Source organism: Microcaecilia unicolor, chromosome 9 (assembly GCF_901765095.1).
Source record: "Microcaecilia unicolor chromosome 9, aMicUni1.1, whole genome shotgun sequence".
NCBI lineage: Eukaryota > Metazoa > Chordata > Amphibia > Gymnophiona > Siphonopidae > Microcaecilia > Microcaecilia unicolor.
In genome coordinates this window covers 71,037,182-71,058,063 of record NC_044039.1, presented here as the reverse complement: position 1 = coordinate 71,058,063, position 20,882 = coordinate 71,037,182, and the positions used below count along the sequence as shown (strand labels likewise).

Here is a 20,882-nt window from a genome sequence, read left to right as displayed (position 1 = left end):
CTCATGTCGATGGGCTTCACACCCAAGGAAGCTGGTCCCTCCAGGAACGCGATCTACAGATCAATCTCCTGGAGTTGCGAGCGATCTGGAACGCTCTGAAGGCTTTCAGAGATCGGCTGTCCCACCAAATTATCCAAATTCAGACAGACAACCAGGTTGCCATGTACTACGTCAACAAGCAGGGGGGCACCGGATCTCGCCCCCTGTGTCAGGAAGCCGTCAGCATGTGGCTCTGGGCTCGCCGTCACGGCATGGTGCTCCAAGCCACATATCTGGCAGGCGTAAACAACAGTCTGGCCGACAGACTGAGCAGGATTATGCAACCTCACGAGTGGTCGCTCAACTCCCGAGTGGTGCGCCAGATCTTCCAAGAGTGGGGCACCCCCTTGGTGGATCTCTTCGCATCTCGAGCAAACCACAAAGTCCCTCAGTTCTGTTCCAGGCTTCAGGCCCACGGCAGACTGGCATCGGATGCCTTCCTCCTGCATTGGGGGGAGGGCTGCTGTATGCTTATCCTCCCATTCCTCTGGTGGGGAAGACTTTGTTGAAATTCAAGCAAGACCGAGGCACCATGATTCTGATTGCTCCTTTTTGGCCGCGTCAGATCTGGTTCCCTCTTCTTCTGGAGTTATCCTCCGAAGAACCGTGGAGATTGGAGTGTTTTCCGACCCTCATCACGCAGGACGAAGGGGCTCTTCTGCATCCCAGCCTCCGGTCCCTGGCTCTCACGGCCTGGATGTTGAGAGCGTAGACTTTGCCTCTTTGGGTCTGTCAGAGGGTGTCTCCTGCATCTTGCTTGCTTCCAGGAAAGATTCCACTAAGAGGAGTTATTTCTTTCTATGGAGGAGGTTTGCCGTCTGGTGTGACAGCAAGGCCCTAGATCCTCGCTCTTGTCCTACACAGACCCTGCTTGAATACCTTCTGCACTTGTCTGAGTCTGGTCTCAAGACCAACTCTGTAAGGGTTCACCTTAGTGCAATCAGTGCATACCATGACCTGGAAGGTCATTTTCTTGGTGGCAGTTACTTCAGCTCGTAGAATAAGTGAGCTTCAGGCCCTGGTAGCCTAGGCCCTTTACACCAAATTTCATCATAACAGAGTAGTCCTCCGCACTCACCCTAAGTTCTTGCCAAAGGTTGTGTCGGAGTTCCATCTGAACCAGTCAATTGTCTTGCCAACATTCTTTCCCCGTCCTCATTCCTGCCCTGCTGAACGTCAGCTGCACACATTGGACTGCAAAAGAGCATTGGCCTTCTATCTGGAGCGGACACAGCCCAACAGACAGTCCGCCCAATTGTTTGTTTCTTTTGATCCCAACAGGAGGGGAGTGGCTGTGGGGAAACGCACCATATCCAATTGGCTAGCAGATTGCATTTCCTTCACTTACGCCCAGGCTGGGCTGGCTCTTGAGGGTCATGTCACGGCTCATAATGTTAGAGCCATGGCAGCGTCGGTAGCCCACTTGAAGTCAGCCACTATTGAAGAGATTTGCAAAGCTGCGACGTGGTCATCTGTCCACACATTCACATCTCATTACTGCCTTAAACAGGATACCTGACGCGACAGTCGGTTCGGGCAGTCAGTGCTTCAGAATCTGTTCGGGGTTTAGGATCTAACTCCACCCCCCTAGGCCCATGTTTTATTCTGTTCCAGGCTACACTCTCAGTTAGTTGGAAAAATTGTTAGGTCAATCTCAGTTATGTCTTCGCCGTTGCGGGGCCCAATTGACCATGTTTGTTGTTTTGAGTGAGCCTGGGGGCTAGGGATAGCCCATCAGTGAGAACAAGCAGCCTGCTTGTCCTTGGAGAAAGCGAATGCTACATACCTGTAGAAGGTATTCACCGAGGACAGCAGGCTGATTGTTCTCACAAACCCGCCCGCCTTCCCTTTGGAGTTGTGTCTTCCCTTGTCTTTGTCTTGCTACATATGGGACTCAAAGTCACTCCCTCCACTGAGATTCAGCAATAAAGCCTTGCTGTTCCCCGAAGCAAAAACCGATATCCCCGACGTTATGACCCCGAATCTCTCCAAAATAGACTGAGAAGTGGTGGGAACCCCAGCCGTGTTCGAGGAGGACAGCACCACGGCTTTGCCTTTTCCCCATTCTCTGGGGAGCGCGCCCTCTTCTTCAGGCATTCTGGTGTAAAACGGGAACTCAACTAGCGTACATCCTCCCTCATCGCCATCTTGGATCCTCCAAGTTGGGACACTCTTTGTCTGGTTTCTCCTCAGAAGCCTGTCTGATATGGGTAACCCTACAGCATAGCCCTCTGAGTCATTGAAACACGGAAGCCCCTCCACCACTTACAAGGTGGTGTCCCTTCGGAGGGGATGTGGGGACATCTTTTGACTGCTGGCGTGCATGTGGGGCGAGGGGTACATTTCTGCACATATGGTGGGAGTGCCCAAAGGTACAGGAATATTGGAAAGCAGTATTGACCCAGATTAGTATAGTATTACAGTGGGTATATCCCTATAATGTAAAACATTGTTTGTTACACTTCCCTCCCAAAGCCATTAAAATAATACATCATAAGCTGGCGACTCAATATCTGGTGGCAGCAAAGTTAGCAATAGCAAGGGCCTGGAAGCAACCGACCCTACCGGACATGAGTGTGGTAAACCATAAAGTGGGATTTCTGTACCAGATGTCAAAACTAACAGCACTGAAGAGGGGGAAAATGGAAACATTTACCAAAATGTGGCAGCCATATGAACACTATATAAATGGTGATCAGCCTCGCCGGGAGGGGGGTGGGGAGAGGTAGAAGCAGTACTATGTTGTATTAGAAAAGGTGATTCGATTGTGGAGCGCTTAGTAATATTCAAGAGAATGTACAGCCAAGTTAGCAGGTTTACAAAGTTGGCATTTGTTGCACGTAATTGGAGCTATTTTCTATTAATAAAAAACCTTATAAACAAATAAAAAAAAGGACAACCTTCGAAAGCTAATCAAGAAATGTATTAAGTTATGTCCAATAAAAAAGGTATCATCTTATTTTCTTTTCCATGTTTTATTTTGAATGCTTTGATATTGAACTGAGGATACTACGTTCACATGACGGGTGGGAAGGTACTTATGCATGCTGTCAGGATGTCCTTCTGCACTTGCATAGCTCCTCCACCTCCACGCTCCTTCTTTCCTGGCACCCAACACCACTCTCTCTTAGGTATTCTGTCCTGCTAACAGTGCCTCATGGAACAGAAAATAACCTAAGGCTCCACCACCTTCTTAACTCATTTATTTCTTATCAAGTCCAACAAAGCTTCTCTCTCAGCTTTCCTAGGCAGGCTTTTAATATAGTTCAATTCAAGACAGCTTAGTTGCAGTTCTCTTTAGCAAAGCTTCCCATACAGTTCAGTTCAATTAAGCTTAGCTACAATTCACCTTGGCAAAGTATAACATAGTAAATGACGACGGATAAAGAACTGTTTGGTCCATCCAGTCTGACCAACAAGATAAACTCATTATACATGGTATGCGATAATTTATATGTATTCCCGAGTTTGGTTTATGCATTTATGCAGTCATGCAATTTTATAAAAACTGCCTTCTGTCTGTAAAACAGATTTTACTAGCATAAAAAATGTATAATATTACCTCCTAAATGTCTTGTTTGTTCCCTGATGTGCAAATGTTAACAGTTATTTTTCTCTTTGCATATATAGCTTGAACAGTACAAGCAACTTAAAGAACTGGTAAGAAAGAAAGTAGCAATACTGGCACACGAGTTGGAAAAACTGCAGTGGGATTTAAAAGCATATCAAGAAAGGATTGTGTTTGCTCAAAGAAGACAAAAGGAGTTGGAGGTACTGGAGTTCAAATAACTCATTAAAATACTTTAGTCTTTTTAGTTTCTTTCATAATCCTGTCCTGAATTATAATTTGCTTTTCTGATTATGTATTAATTGTGTAAAGGAAAAGAAAACACTGATGACAGAGATTTTTTGTATTCTCAGAAAACATCTAATTAGCTGGAATTAAACACCTAATTTTTTAAATGGGGACATGTAGAATAATGAATTGCACAGATCATTTTTTGTTATTGGTTGTTGTTTTAGAGTAATGTTTCTATTTTACTACATAGGTGCTGCCTTGCGACTTTGGTTGACATTTTTGGTTTCTGTTTTATATTTTTTTCCCACCATAGCTAATAACTTCAGGCATTGTCCTTGCTGCAATTTCATCATGTCCCTCATAGGTCATTATGAGGTTTATGCAGCATTTGACACTGTTTGCCATGGTTTGCCGTTGGATAGACTAAACTGGGCAATATTTAGGTGTGGTAGAAGAATAGATGTTTCTCCGAGGACAAGCAGGCTGCTTGTTCTCACTGATGGGTGACGCCCACGGCAGCCCTGAGGTCCGGAAATCTTCCTAGGAACAAAAGATTGCTAGAGCCTTCGGTCGCGTGCGGGCGCACGCACCGCGTATGTGCGGCAATGTTCCCGCCCATCGCACGGGAACATCAGTTTCTTTTTGTCCACGGTTGAGAGAGACTGTGTTTTGGGCCCTCTCAGCGCGTCCTGAGAAGCCTTCGGTCTTTTGTTGCATTTTTTCACGTTTTTTTCTTCTCTCTTTTCTCTTAGCTCCGTTGAGCTGCTTTAAAAAAAAAAAAAAGTAAGTTCCTTAGACTTTTAGTGTTAGGCCAGCTAACTTTCATTTTGCCGCCGTTGCGGCCGTCTTAGGCCGCTCGTTCGGGGATTTCTCCCTTTTTTTTTTTAATGTGTCTTCATTTTTGGCACCATCGCCGACTTTGACTTTGCCGCCGCTATTTTTCCGTCCATGTCATCGAGGATTCCCAGCGGCTTCAAGAAGTGCGGTCAGTGCAACCGGGCAATCTCGGGTTTTGATCCACACGCGTGGTGTGTTCAGTGCCTTGGGCCCGAACATCGCCCAGCCGCCTGTAAATTGTGTCTCAGTCTAAAGAAGAGGACACAAGCGGCGAGACAAGCTCAGCGGGACCGTCTGTTTGGAGTTTTGCCCGGTACTTCGATGTCAACAAGGATACCGAGTTCAACGGTGTCCATGTCTGCACCGGAGCAAGCATCCTCAGTACCGTTGGCAGAAGCGCCGGCTGGCTCCTTGCCTGTGGTGAGGTCCCCGACACCGGTACCACTTGCGGCATCGGCTTCGGCTGCCACCCAGGTCGACCCCGTCGACGTCGTTGGAGGGAGCTTCCATCGCCGCCGCCGAGGGAGTCGACTTCTCAATGACACCATCGAGGACATCGTTCCTCGGAGTCGAGACGGGCTCGGTTTCGGACTGCTGTTCGGGAGCTTATGTCCGACACCGAGGAAGAGGCCTCGTGGGGGGAGGAAGAGGATCCCAGGTATTTCTCATCCGAGGAGTTTTGTGGTCTTCCTTCTGACCCCACTCCCTCTTCTGAAAGAAAGCTTTCTACACCGGAGAGTCTTTCTTTCTCCTCTTTTGTCCCGGAAATGTCTATGGGCATTCCCTTCCCGGTGGTTACTGAGGATGAGCCTAGGACTGAGATGCTCGAGGTCCTCAACTATCCATCACCACCTAAGGAGTCGTCCACGGCTCCTTTGCATAAGGTTCTCAAGGAGACTTTGTTTAGGAACTGGACGAAACCTTTAACTAATCCCACTATCCCTAAGAAGATTGAGTCCCAGTATAGGGTCCATGGAGAACCTGAGTTGATGAGGACACAGTTACCACACGACTCTATGATTGTGGACTCTGCCCTGAAGAGAACTGGCAGTTCTAGAGATTTTGCCTCGGTGCCCCCGGGGCGGGAATCTAGAACTCGCGACTCCTTTGGGAGGAAGGCCTACCAGTCCTCCATGCTTGTGTCAAAGATCCAGTCGTACCAGCTCTACACAAGCATCCATATGCGGAACAATGTGAAGCAACTGGCGGACCTAGTAGATAAGCTCCCTGCGGAGCAAGACAGGCCTTTTCAGGAGGTGGTCAGGCAGCTGAAGGCGCGTCGTAAATTCCTGTCCAGGGGTGCTTATGACACTTTTGATGTTGCATCCAGGTCCGCTGCTCAAGGTATAGTGATGCGCAGACTCTCATGGCTGCGTGCCTCTGACCTGGAAAGTAGGACCCAGCAGCCGCTTGCGAATGCCCCTTGCCGGGGGGATAACATTTTTGGCGAGAAGGTCGAGCAGGTTGTAGAACAGCTGAACCAGTGGGTAACCACCCTCGACAATCTCTCCCACCGGGCGCCTTCAGCATCTACCTCAACTGGTAGACTTTTTTTTTTCAGGGGCAGGAGGAGTGCTCCCTAGTCTTATAATAAGCATAGGTACACTCCACCAGCCCAACAGCCTTCTTAGGCTCAGCCCCAGCACGCTCGTTCTCGTCAACAGCGTGCGCCTAGACGGGCCCCTGCAGCTCCCCAGCAAAAGCAAGGGACGGGCTTTTGACTGGCTCCAGATGAGCATAGCCGCAGTAAATGTGTCTGTGCCAGACGGCTTACTAGTCGGGGGGGGGGGGGGGGGGAGGGGAGGTTAAAATGTTTTCACCAAAGGTGGCCTCTCATAACCTCAGACCGGTGGGTTCTTCAAATAGTCCGGTTAGGATACACCCTCAATTTGGCTTCTACATCTCCAAATTGCCCACCAGGAGCTCAGTCTTTCAGCTCCCAGCATAGGCAGGTACTTGCAGAGGAACTCTCTGCCCTTCTCAGCGCCAATGCGGTCGAGCCCGTTCCACCCGGGCAAGAAGGGCTGGGATTCTATTCCAAGTACTTCCTTGTGCAAAAGAAAACAGGGGGGATGCGTCCCATCCTAGACCTAAGGGCCCTGAATATATTCCTGGTCCGAGAAAAGTTCAGGATGCTTTCCCTAGGCACCCTTCTTCCCATGATTCAAGGAAACGATTGGCTATGCTCTCTGGACTTAAAGGATGCGTATACCCACATCCCGATACGTCCAGCTCACAGGAAGTATCTTCAATTTCGTCTCGGAACGCAACACTTCCAGTATTGTGTGCTGCCTTTTGGCCTGGGCTCGGCATCCCGTGTCTTTACAAAATGCCTGGCGGTGGTCGCAGCGTCGCTACGCAGACTGGGAGTGCGTGTGTTCCCTTATCTCGACGATTGGCTGGTGAAGAGCACCTCGGAGGCAGGAGCTCTACAGTCCATGTAGATGATTATTCAACTCCTGGAGCTGCTCGGGTTTGTTTTAAATTACCCAAAGTCCCATCTCCTTCCAGTTAAAAAACTAGAATTCATAGCTCTGCTGGACTCAACGACAGCTCATGCCTATCTTCCCGAGGTGAGGGCAGACAATCTTCTGTCTCTCGCTTCTATGGTCAGAGCGTCTCAGCAGATCACGGCTCGGCATGCATCTCTCCTGGGGTGGGGAGCGCATGTAGATGGGCTTCACACTCAAGGACTTTGGTCCCTCCAGGAATCAGGTCTCCAGATCAATCTCCTGGAGTTGCAAGCGATCTGGAACGCTCTGAAGGCTTTCAGAGATCGGCTGTCCAACCAAATTATCCAAATTCAGACAGACAACCAGGTTGCCATGTACTACGTCAACAAGCAGGGGGGCACCGAATCTCGCCCCTTGTGTCGGGAAGCCATCCAGATGTGGCTTTGGGCTCGTCGTCGAGGCATGTTTCTCCAAGCCACGTATCTGGTAGGTGTAAACAACAGTCTGGCCGACAGATTGAGCAGGATAATGCAACCTCACGAGTGGTCGCTCAACTCGAGTGTGGTGCGCAAGGTCTTCCAAGCGTGGGGCACCCCCTCGGTGGATCTTTTTGCCACTCAGCTCGATCACAAGGTCCCTAAGTTCTGTTCCAGACTACAGGCCCACGACAGACTAGCGTTTGATGCTTTTCTCCTTCATTGGGGAAAGGGTCTTCTGTATGCATATCCTCCCATATCTCTTGTGGGCAAGATCAGAGACAACATGGTTTTAGAAAAGGTAAATCGTGCCAAACAAATCTCACTGAATTCTTTGACTGGGTGACTGGAGAATTGAATCGGGAACGTGCTATAGACGTAATCTACTTAGATTTCAGCAAGGCTTTTGACAAGGTTCTCCACAGGAGGTTCTTAAATAAACTTGACAGGCTGAAGATAGGACCCGAAGTGGTGAACTGGATTAGGAACTGGTTGACGTACAGACGCCAGAGGGTGGTGGTAAATGGAATTCGTTGGATGAGGGAAAGGTGGGTAGTGAAGTGCCTCAGGGATCGGTGCTGGTGCCGATTCTGTTCAATATATTTGTGAGTGACATTTCCAAAGGGTTAGAAGGTAAAGTTTGTCTTTTTGCGGATGATACCAAGATTTGTAACCGAGCTGAAACCCCAGAGGGCGTGGAAAACATGAAAAAAAGATCTGCAGAAGCTAGAAGAATGGTCTAAGGTTTGGCAATTAAAATTAAATGCAAAGTGATGCACTTAGGGAGTAGAAATCCACGGGAGACGTATGTGTTAGGAGGTGAGAGTCTGATATGTACAGACGGGGAGAGGGATCTTGGGGTGATAGTATATGAGGATGTGAAGGCGACAAAACAGTGTAACAAGGCGGTGGCTGTAGTCAGAAGGCTGCTAGGCTGTATAGAGAGAGGTGTGACCAGCAGAAGAAAGGAGGTGTTGATGCCCCTGTACAAGTCAGTGAGGCCCCACCTGGAGTATTGTGTTCAGTTTTGGAGGCCGTATCTTGCTAAGGATGTAAAAAGAATTGAAGCGGTGCAAAGAAAAGCTACAAAAATGGTTTGGGATTTGTGTTACAAAACATATGAGGAGAGACTTACTGACCTGAACATGTATACCCTGGAGAAAACGAGAAACAGCGGTGATATGATACAGACGTTCAAATATTTGAAAGGTATTAATCTGCAAACGAACCTTTTCCAGAGACGGGAAGGCGGTAGAACTAGAGTACATGAAATGAGGTTGAAGAGGGGCAGACTCAAGAAAAATGTCAGGAAGTATTTTTTCATGGAGAGAGTAGTGGCTACTTGGAATGCCTTCTGGTGGAGATGAAAACGGTAATGGAATTCAAAAATGCGTGGGATAAACATAAAGGAATCTTGTTCAGAAGGAATGGATCCTCGGAATCTTAGCGGAGATTGAGTGGCAGCACCGGTGGTTGGGAGGCGGGGCTAGTACTGGGCAGACTTCTAAGGTCTGTGCCCTGAAAATGGTAGATACAAATCATGGTCAGGTATACTACTACTACTTAACATTTCTAAAGCGCTACTAGGGTTACGCAGCGCTGTACAATTTAACATGGAAGGACAGTCCCTGCTCAAGGAGCTTACAATCTAAAAGACAAATGTACAGTCAATCTGATAGGTCAGGCAGATTGGGGCAGCCTATATGTTCGAAAGGCTAGGTTCTGAAAGCAAAATTGAAGAGGTGAGCTTTAAGCAAGGATTTGAAGATGGGTAGGGCTTGGCGTAGGGGTTCAGGAAGATTGTTCCAGGCATAGGGTGAGGCAAGGTAAAATGGGCGGAGCCTGGAGTTGGCAGTGGTGGAGAAGGGTACTGAGAGGAGGGATTTGTCATGTGAGCGGAGGTATACATATAAAGTAGCGCATATGAGTTTATCTTGTTGTGCAGACTGGATGGACCATACAGGTCTTTTTCTGCCGTCACCTACTAAGTAAGTAAGTTACAGTAAGAATAGATCAAACGTGAGCAATAGGCAATTACAGCAGTAAAAATATTCAAGTAACAATACAAAATATGGCATGGTATATTATTTGCAATAACAACACAATACGTAATAGAACATTATAATTGGTAGTGAAGGGTAAGGCAAAGTTGTAACATATAGATGAGTAAGAAAGTAGGAAGAATTTGAAAGTGAGGTGACTGATTTGAAGAAAGTTGCACATGAGGTCAGAGAGATGGTTAAATATTATCTCAGGCTAGGAGTGGATAAACATGTCCCGCTGCAGTATGTGTGTGAGTGAGACTAACTAGTTACGTCTTCCATTAAAGGCTTCTAGCATAAATTTTATTTTATTAGCCTAACCAGCTCAATCCAGGAAATTGCAACCAATCAGAAAATAGCAGTGCTCATGGTAACAGCAGTCTCCAATGCAGTTCCTTGGCTCCTTTAAAAAAGAGAATTGAAAGAGCTTCAACTTATTAAAAGTATTAATAATATAATCCAGCAATATTTAATAGGCAAAAAAATAATTAACTTACCAGATCAAACCAGGAAATGGCAGCCTCACACATAGTAGCTAGCATTGCTCACAAAATCAGCTTGGCACCTTTAAAAAAAAATGCTGGCAGGAGTCAAAGGTCAGGATATAAACAATTAAAAACTAATAATCCAGATCATCAAGACACAGGCACGGAGTCAACCCAAAATATAAATATAAGAACATAGTGCCAAAATCACGCTAGAAATAGCAACTTATTAAAAAAAAATTCCTGATAAAAATGGTGGCAAAAACCAGAGTATAGTTCAAAAAGATTGCTAAAAAAGAGATAACCTATAAAAAGAATAAAACACTAAGGGCCCTGTTTACTAAGGTGCGTTAGTGTTTTTAGCGCACCTACACTTAGTGCACATGCTAACCATGTAGGCGCCTATAGGGATATTATAGGCACTTACATGGTTAATGTGCATTAAAAACGTTAATGCGCCTATAACGCTGCTTAGTAAACAGGGCCCTAAAACAGCTGCCTCAAATGATTAAAAAAAGAAATTAAATTAAAAGTACCAATTTCATCACGTAGTGTCAGTGACGTCATGCGCTCCAAAGCTGGTACTTATTTAAAAATGAAAGAACATACCAAAATATCTTTAAAAAAAAACCAAAATGGAAGCTGGGACAAAATAAGTACAGGTGGGTAATATCAAATTGGGCACATAAATACTGTGCAGAATTAAAAAATTGACCTAGTTTTACCAATTGAAAATAATATATCTTATAGGATTAAAGATAAATCTGTGTCCAAATTGAGACCTCTGTGGTACGGTGAGCCTAATTAAAAAATTATTATCTAACTTTCCACTGCGACTGTCCCTTCTGTCTTTAAACATGCTGTGGTCACACCTCTCCTTAAGAAACCTTCACTTGACCCTACTTGTCCCTCTAATTACCGACCCATCTCCCTCCTCCCTTTTCTCTCCAAATTACTTGAGCGTGCTGTCCACCACCGCTGCCTTGATTTTCTCTCCTCACATGCTATTCTTGACCCACTACAATCTGGTTTTCGCCCCTCCACTCAACCGAAACTGCGCTTACTAAAGTCTCCAATGACCTATTACTGGCTAAATCCAGAGGTCTCTATTCCATCCTCATTCTTCTTGATCTTTCCGCTGCTTTTGACACTGTCGATCACAGCATACTCCTCGATACCCTGTCCTCACTTGGATTCCAGGGCTCCGTCCTCTCCTGGTTCTCTTCCTACCTCTCCCCTCCACACCTTCAGTGTTCACTCTGGTGGATCCTCTTCTACATCTATCCCTCTACCTGTCGGCATACCTCAGGGTTCTGTTCTTGGTCCCCTCCTCTTTTCTATCTACACTTCTTCCCTTGGTTCATTAATCTCATCCCATGGCTTTTTCTACCATCTCTATGCTGATGACTCCCAAATCTACCTTTCTACCCCTGATATCTCACCTTCCATCCAGACCAAAGTTTCAGCGTGCTTGTCTGACATTGCTGTCTGGATGTCTCAACGCCACCTGAAATTAAATATGACCAAAACCGAGCTTCTCATTTTTCCCCCTAAACCCACCTCCCCGCTCCCCCCCCCCCCCCCCCCCCCCCCCCCGTTTTCGATTTCTGTTGATGGCTCTCTCATTCTCCCTGTCTCCTCAGCTCGAAACCTTGGGGTCATCTTTGACTCTTCTCTCTCCTTCTCTACTCATATCCAGCAGATTGCCAAGACCTGTCGTTTCTTTCTTTACAACATCCGTAAAATTCTCCTCTTTCTTTCTGAGCACTCTACCAAAACCCTCATCCACACCCTTGTCACCTCTCGTTTGGACTACTACAATCTGCTTCTTGCTGGCCTCCCACTTAGTCACCTCTACCCTCTCCAGTCGGTTCAAAACTCTGCTGCCCGTCTCGTCTTCTGCCAGGGTCGCTTTACTCATACTACCCCTCTCCTCAAGTCGCTTCACTGGTTCCCTATCCGTTTTCGCATCCTGTTCAAACTTCTACTAATCTATAAATGTACTCACTCTTCTGCTCTCCAGTATCTCTCCACACTCATCCTCCCATACACCCCTTCCCGTGCACTCCGTTCCCTGGATAAATCCTTCTTATCTGTTCCCTTCTTCACTACTGCCAACTCCAGCTTTCGCCTCCTTTTGTCTCGCTGCACCTTACGCCTGGAATAGACTTCCCTGAGCCCCTACGTCTTGCCCATCCTTGACCATCTTTAAATCTAGATTGAAAGCCCACCTCTTTAACATTGCTTTTGACTTGTAACCACTCGCCCCACCTACCCTCCTCTCCTCTTTCCTCTACACATTAATTGATTTGCTTGCTTTATTTTTTGTCTATTAGATTGTAAGCTCTTCGAACAGGGACTGTCTTTCTTCTATGTTTGTGCAGCGCTGCGTGCGCTTTGTAGCACTATAGAAATGCTAAATAGTAGTAAGGGCCGTGCCTAGGGTCTCTGGTGCCCCCCTGCAGACTATCAGTTGGGCCCCCCCCCCCCCCCCCCCGTGAAAATGATCGCTCACCACTTGCTACACTGACAGGAATTGTCAGCAATATTCTTAGAAACAAATTACTATACATTGCAAAATAAGATAGCAGATGTAAATTCTCAAAGTGGACATATTCCAAACACTAAAATTAAAATAAAATGATTTTTTTCTACCTTTGTTGTCTGGTGACTTGATCCTGCTGGCCCAGTACCTGATTCTGCTGCTATCTGTCCTCTTAACTCTGTTTCCAGGGCTTCCTTTCCATTTATTTCTTTACTTTCCTCCTTTCTTCTTCACTTCTTGCCTTACATCCGTAAGTGAAAGCTGGGTCCTCTGCAGATTGTCCAGTGGATCCAGCTTCTGCCTATTTTCTCCCTTTTCCCTCATCTCATCTCCTTCCTCTCTCTTTCCTCCCCTCCATCCATGCTCAGCATTTCTTCTCTCTCTCTTTCCCTCCATCTATGTCCATCCTTGTCCCTCTCTGCCCTTCCCTCTCCTCCTCCATCCATATCCAGCAATTCTCCTCTCTCCCCTCCCCTCCATTTCTAGCAATTTCTCCTCTCCCTGGGCCCTGCCCTCCCATCCATGTCCATCGATGCTCCTCTCTGCCCTTCCCTCCTCCATCCATCCTCCCACGTTCATCTGCCCGCCCTCTGAGTCTGGTATTTAATTTAAATTTACCTCCATTGTGGCAGCAGCTGCACTACGTCAGTGAAAGCGCTGCCGATGTCTCCAGCCTTCCCTTCGCGCTCGTTCGTTCCCTCAGTGTCCCGCTTTCTTCTGACGTCATTTTCTTGCGAGGGCGGGACACTGAGGGAATGAACGAGCACAAGGGGAAGGCTGGAGACATCGGCAGCACTTTCACTGATGCTGTTCAGCTGCTGCAACGTCGGAGGTAAAAGATTTAAAGCCCCCAGGGCGGCGTGGAGCTGAGGTAAGTGGCAAGGATAAGCACCGCGGTGGCGCCCTCCAGAGGTCGGTGCCCCCCTGCGGTGCTTACCCCGCTTACTGTGTTGGCACGGCCCTGATAGTAGTAGTAGGGTTTTGTTATGCGTCTTTATGAAGAGATTCACCCAAAAATTAAACCTCTGTTCCACCCTGAGCAGGAGTTTATCCACTGATCCACCTCTCCAGGATTTCCTTGGTAATACCATACACACGCACATAAACACGCACACATACAGACATACTCCACATGCACACACTCACGCATACATTGCCTGGTTCATATCCTATCTATCAGACAGGCAACATTGTCCATAGTGTTCAGCAGCATCTCATCACCACCGTGGTCACTGACCTGTGGGGGTACCACAAGGATCAATACTGTCACCTATTCTATTCAGTATCTTATCTCAAGCCACTAGCCAAGCTGATTCGGTCAGTGGACACTTGGTTCTACATCTAATCGGATGATGTGCAGCTACTCATACCCATTGAATCTGACTTACCCACAGCCCTGACTAAACTGTCTACCTGTCTAACATCAGTTCCAGAAAGGGCTAAAAACAATAAACTTTGCCTGAACCCAAGTAAAACTGATCTTCTATGAGTCCTTAACTCAGGTGGGGATATACCTGGCATCAAAATCTCTTTGGGAAATATGAACTCCTCCTTAAATCACAAGTCAGGAACCTTGGAATACAGCTCAATTCAACACTTTCTCTGATCCTCCAAATCCAAGCAACCTTCAAGAGTATCTTCTGTCACTTGTGATAGCTTCGCTGTGTGTCTCCTTACATTGAGAAGGCAAGCCTTGTCTCAGTTGTGTATGCCATGATAAAATCAAGATTGGATTATTGTAAATCACTCTACACTGGTCTGACTACAAAGGGTTTGCACCTGCTCCAATTGATTCGGAATGCTGCAGCAAGACTAATAGAAGGTTGTAAGCGACGTGACCACATCACACCATTTTTGCACAAACTTCATTGGCTACCGGTACAATAGAGAGCCAAATTTAAAACTCTGTTTGACCTTCAAGGCCCTTAAAGGAAATGGCCCAGAGTACTTGAAGAACAGGATCTGTCTCTACATATCTTTAAGGTCACTAAGGTCCTCCCAAGGAGTTTCCTTAACCATACCCTCTCCAAAGGACATCACACAATATGATACCCGCAGGCGAGCCTTCTCTGGAGTAGCCCCCATGCTCTGGACACCGGCTGCTCATATTATAGCAGGATATGTTTATCCACTCCTACCTTAGCCAAGATAATGTTCAAGCACTTTTCTGACCTCATTTGCAACTCTCTTTAACTAATCCCTTATTTTCTTACTCCTGTTACTCTGTCTTATCGATCTTTGCTTACACACTGCGCTGTCTATTAAAATGTTTTATTGTGTACTAGCTCTACCCAGCCACGCGTTGCTGTGGCTCAGTCTGGTTAAATGGAAAAGAAAGAAAAGAGGAAGCACAGGTTTCTAATATGTTTAATTTCACAATGCTTGTGGGTATACAATATTTTTTGTTGTTCCATTGTGTGTGCAGAGATAGAGATTGTCTGGTTTGCCGACTGTAGAACATGCAACATATAATTGTCCATGTGAGAAGCAATCCGTGTGTAGATGTAAACGGGTGAATTCTAAAGATTGGCCCTGAGCTTTGTTGATGGTGATTGCAAACGCCAATCGAATTGGGAATTGCATGTTAAATTGAAATGGCATATCTGTTGGAATCATAGGAATGCGAGGAATGAGGACATGTTCACCTTTGAAAGGTCCTGTCAAGATTGTTGCTTGTACAACATTGCTCATTAATTTTTTTACTGCAAGCTGCGTGCGGTTGCAAAGGTTTGGCTGGTTGATATTGCGCAACATGATAATTGGCATGCCGATTTTCAATTGCAGTACGTGCTGTGGCATTCCTGGCAGATCGAGTGAATTGAAAAAGTCTGTTGGATAATTAAGTGCTTCATCTGCTTCCAGAACAGTGTCAACGGACTTGTATGTGAGTGGCTCGCTTTGAATGTTAGACTGAATAATATTGTTCAGTTCGTAGACATCTTTGTTCTTGGCCGCAAGAATAGCTCGTTCACTCAGTGAATCGTGATTCTTATAATTGGTTTGAATATTGGGAAATACTTTTTCAACCAATTGTTCTTTTGAGGTCAGTAAATTGCAGAAGTTATGAGTCAATGAAATTCGTCCTGAGGTCAGATCAACCGGCACCTTTCCGTTCCCAATTTTCAGCAATTGATGTGAGAATATCTGAGCTGATTGATCGTTTTGCAGCTGGACATGCATATTTGTAGTTAAGTTTAACGTCTTTACGTGTTGCCACAAAGTAGAGTATTTTAGGCAAGCATTTATTTCGTCCGCTGGTGTCGATCGAGGAACTACAGGTAATGTTTGCCTGAAATCTCCTGCAAGCAATATTAATGTGTTCCCAAATGGTCTGATGTTTCCACGCAAATCTTGCAATGATCGATCAAGAGCCTCGAGCGATGCTTTTTGCTGTGCTGTTTCCTCGGCACATATTTGAGCCATTCTTTGTCTGTTTCTCTCATTTGCTGATGCCCGTTCTTCCTCAGTTTGATTTGCAATTGTAGGTATATAAAAACACGCGTGCATTCGAATGCAATGCTTGGAATAAACTTCCTGAGCCCTTGCGCCAAGCCCCCTCCCTACCCATCTTCAAATCCTTGCTCAAAGCCCACCTCTTCAATGTTGCCTTCGGCACCTAACCTTTATACCTATTCAGGAAATCTAGACTGCACCAATTTGACTGCCCCTATTTGACTGACTGTACATTTGTCCTTTAGATTGTAAGCTCCTTGAGCAGGGACTGTCCTTCTATGTTAAACTGTACAGCGCTGCGTAACTCTGGTAGCACTTTAGAAATGTTTAGTAGTAGTAGTAGTAGTACATATACATGCACATGTGTGCACACGTATACACATGCACACATGTATAATATTTATATGCACACATTCACACATGTTTACATATGCACATAAATGTGCACTCATACTTACTCGTGCACATTTTTACTTGCACATATATACACATTTATATACACACATTTGCATACATATGTATACTCATGTATCTACACACAAACATATGGACTTGCATATATACATGCACACATATATGCACTTGAACACATACATGCACACTTATCTGCTCCACACATACGCATGCACACTCATATGCACCACATGGCATATTTTCAAAGCACTTAACCTTCCAAAGTTCTATAGGTTTCTATGGAACTTTGGAAGGCTAAGTGCTTTGAAAATGAGATGGTCTTGTATGCATTCATGCACTTGCCCACACATATGCACACACATATATATTCATACACATATGCACACACTCACATACACAGAAACATGCACACATGTGTGCATGTGCAAAGGCACACATGTACATATATGCATGCAGTCATGCACACACATGCACGTCACACATACACTTCTCATGTGTACACACATGCATATATATTTTATTTATTTATTGCATTTGTATCCCACATTATCCCACCTATTTGCAGGCTCAATGTGGCTTACATAGTTTTGATAACATTGTCATTGCAAGGTGACATATACATTTATTATTGTGCAGAGGTTAGATGAGGATAGAAAGAAGAAGGAGAGGGGTGCTTAAGGTAGCTATAGTCGATGAGTTATCTTAATTGATTGGATTGTCGGGTGAATTATTGTGGCTATTAGTTCTCATTGTATGCCTTGCTGAAGAGATATGTCTTAAGAGATTTGCGAAAAATAGTTGTTTCGCCGATAGTTCTCAAGTCTGTAGGCAGTGCGTTCCACATTTGCGTGCCTAAATATGAGAATGTGGTTGCATGCATCAGTTTGTACTTTAGTCCTTTACAACTGGGGAAGTGCAGGTCGAGAAATTTGCGGGATGATCTTGTGGCGTTTCTTGGCGGTAAGTCTACGAGGTTTAGCATGTAGATTGGGGTGTCTGAGTGAATGATTTTGTGCACAGTCGTGCAGATCTTGAACGTAATGCGTTCCCTAAGTGGGAGCCAGTGAAGCTTCTCTCTCAGGGGTTTTGCATTTTCATATTTAGTTTTTCCAAATATGAGTCTGGCGGCAGTATTCTGGACAGCTGTAGTTCTTTGATGGTCTATTCTTTGCAGCCCGCGTATAGTGCATTACAGTAGTCCAGATGACTTATTACCATTGACTGTACCAGGGTACGGAAGATGTATCTCGGGAAGAAAGGTTTTACTCTTTTAAGTTTCCACATGGAGTAGAACATCTTTTTCGTCATGTTTTTCACGTGGTCATCGAGAATGAAGTTTCGATCTATGGTGACTCTGAGAATTTTCAGGTTTTTTGAGATCGGGAGAGAACAGTATGGTATTGTTATGGTAGAGAAGTGTTTTGTGTTATGTTGTGAGGTGAGTACAAGGCATTGTGTTTTTTCCGCATTTAGTTTTAGTTGGAATTCATCTGCCCAGGTGTGCATTATTTGGAGGCTTTGGTTGATCTCATTGGTGATTTCATTTAGATCATGTTTGAAGGGGATGTAGATTGTGACGTCATCTGCATATATGTGGGGATTGAGGTTTTGGTTGGCTAGAAGTTTGGCTAAAGGTATCATCATCAGGTTGAATAGGGTTGGTGAGAGGGGTGATCCTTGGGGAACTCCACATCCAGGTGACCATGGGGGTGATCTATCCGCGTTCATTGTTACTTGGTATGTTCTTGTGGTCAGGAATCCTTCGAACCATTTGAGAACTGTGCCTCCTATTCTGAAGTATTCTAGTATATGTAATAGTATTTCATGATTACCCATGTCAAAGGCACTGGACATGTCAAATTGTAGGAGGAGTATATAGTTACCAGTTGCAATTGTTTGTTTAAATGAGTTCATTGCGGATACTAGAACAGTTTTGGTGCTGTGATTTGATCGAAATCCTGATTGAGAGTTGTGCAAGATTGAGTGTTTAGGTATTCAGTGAGTTGTTTCGTCACTATGCCTTCCATGAGATTCGTTGTAAGTGGGATAGATGCTACTGGGCGGTAGTTGGTTAGGTCCATTGTGCTTTTCTTAGCATCTTTTGGTAGTGGAGTGAGTAGGATGTTTCCCTTATCTGTGGGGAAGAGCCCATTCTGAAGTATGTAGTTTACGTGGTTCGTGAGGTCTGTTTTGAAAGTTTGGGTGCGGATCTTATTAGATTGTTAGGGCAGATGTCTAGTTTGCATTACGATTTGGCGTATTTCCCGAGCCAATGTGAGAGTTCATTTGTTGAGATCGTTTCAAAGTTTGTCCATGATCGATCTGCTGGGTATTCCTCGGATTTTGGGTCTAGACATTCAAGGATATTTGCGTAGTCCGTTGCATTAGTAGGTATCATGAGTCGGAGCTTTATGATTTTTTCCTTGAAGTAATTTGCAAGGTTGGTTGCTGTTGGGGGGTATCTGTGTTGTTGGATGTAACCGTGGTGGTGTTTATGAGATTGTTTACGAGTGTGAAGAGTTTGTGTGTATCCTTGTAATTTGGTCCTATTTTGGTTTTGTAGTACGTTCTTTTAGTTTGTCTGATAGAGTATTTGTATTTCCTCTGTAGTTGTTTCCAGTTTTTAAGTGTATGTTCGTCTTTTTTCTTGCTCCATGCTCTTTCTAGTCTTCTGACCTGTATTTTTAGTTCTTTTAGTTCTTCGTTGAACCATGGTAATGAGTTTTTCCTATGTGAGGTTCAGGTTTGAAGTGGTGCTATATTGTCTAGTGTTCTGCATCTGTTCTCCCATTCTTGAAGAAATTGGGGTGAGTCTGTAGGTGTGGTCCATTCGTCGGTATAGAATTGTTGCCAGAATGTTAGTGGGTCTATTTTGCCTCTCGTAGAATAGGTTTGTCGTTCTTGTTTTTGTTGTGTCTTTTTTTTTGTTCTCCAGTGGAGGGACAGGTTTGCACTGTAATGGTCGGTCCATGTCCTGGCTGTCCATTTTGTGTCTATTAGTGAAATATTTGGTTCTGATGAGAATTTGTGAGTGACGATGTCTAGTGTATGTCCTTTGTCATGAGTGGGTGTGTAATTGGCCAGTGGAGCTCCCATAGTTGGAGGAAGTCTTTGCACTCTCGTACATTGCTTGAGTTAGTGTCTTCAAGATGGAGATTGATGTCTCCTACTATGAGAAGGTTCTGGGTGGAAACAGGTGTTCAATATGAAATCCAGAAAATGTGTTTGTGAGTCTTGCCATTTGCCCGGGGGTCTGTAGAATAGAATTAGGCCTAGTTGATCACATTGGTTGCACACATGCTCATAGTTGAATGCATACACACATTCATACACAAGAACACACAAACACAATCAAATGCACACGCACAGTCACACACATTTGCACACATATACACCCACACGCATTCACACGCACACATATACACCCACACACACATGCGCTTACAGACATATAGATACATATTTGCATGCTCTCATATACATGCACACTTATGCACACATATCAATATATGTACACACATTCTTATGCTCTCTCAGTATGCCTATGCAGAGACTGATGCACCTGTATTTGCATATAGCTTCACAAATGCATATATGTGAACACACACATGCATATACACATACATACACATACACACAAGTGCAAATGCATTGAAATACATGCATACACGCACACATACACACAAGTGCAAATGCATTGAAACACATGCAAACATGTATTCACACACACGTTCATGCACACACACATACGAACATGGAAACATACACATATAGACATGCAGAAATACACATGCACACACATGTGGAAACACATATAAACACACTGATACATATATACACATGTGGATACACATGCACACACATGCGTAAATGCATATACACATGGAAGCATGCATGTACATGTGGAGACACATACACACCTGGAAACACATACATGTGCACTCACATATTTGGAAACATATACACATGTGGAAACAGGCACACGTATGTAAACATACATAGATATACACACATGCATATGCAGACACACACTCATACATGCTCACACACATGCTTGCACACCACACATGCATACATACACTCACATGTGCATGTGGACAAATGCAAGGTGCTGCAAATTGGAAAGAATAATCTAAATCATAGTTAGCTGATGCTAGGGTCCACCTTGGGGAAAAAGATCTGGGTGTCATTGTAGATAAAATGCGGAAATCTTCTGGTGTGCGGCGGCGGCCAAAAAAGCAAACAGAATGCTAGGAATTATTAGGCAAGTGATGGTGAATAAAACCAAAAATACTATAATGCCTTTGTATCCCTCCATTGTGTGTTTGCACCTTGAGTA

At 45.0% G+C, this 20,882-nt stretch overlaps 1 protein-coding gene across 1 annotated transcript in view; it reads left to right on the top strand.

Annotated features, from left to right (window-relative positions):
* SMC1B (structural maintenance of chromosomes 1B) overlaps positions 1 to 20,882 on the top strand; it is a 1,336,696-nt gene that overhangs the window by 286,580 nt on the left and 1,029,234 nt on the right. The window contains exon 7 of the mRNA XM_030213853.1: positions 3,670 to 3,810. Within this exon, the coding sequence (XP_030069713.1) occupies positions 3,670 to 3,810 (141 nt within the window). The remainder of the gene's footprint in view (positions 1 to 3,669; positions 3,811 to 20,882) is intronic.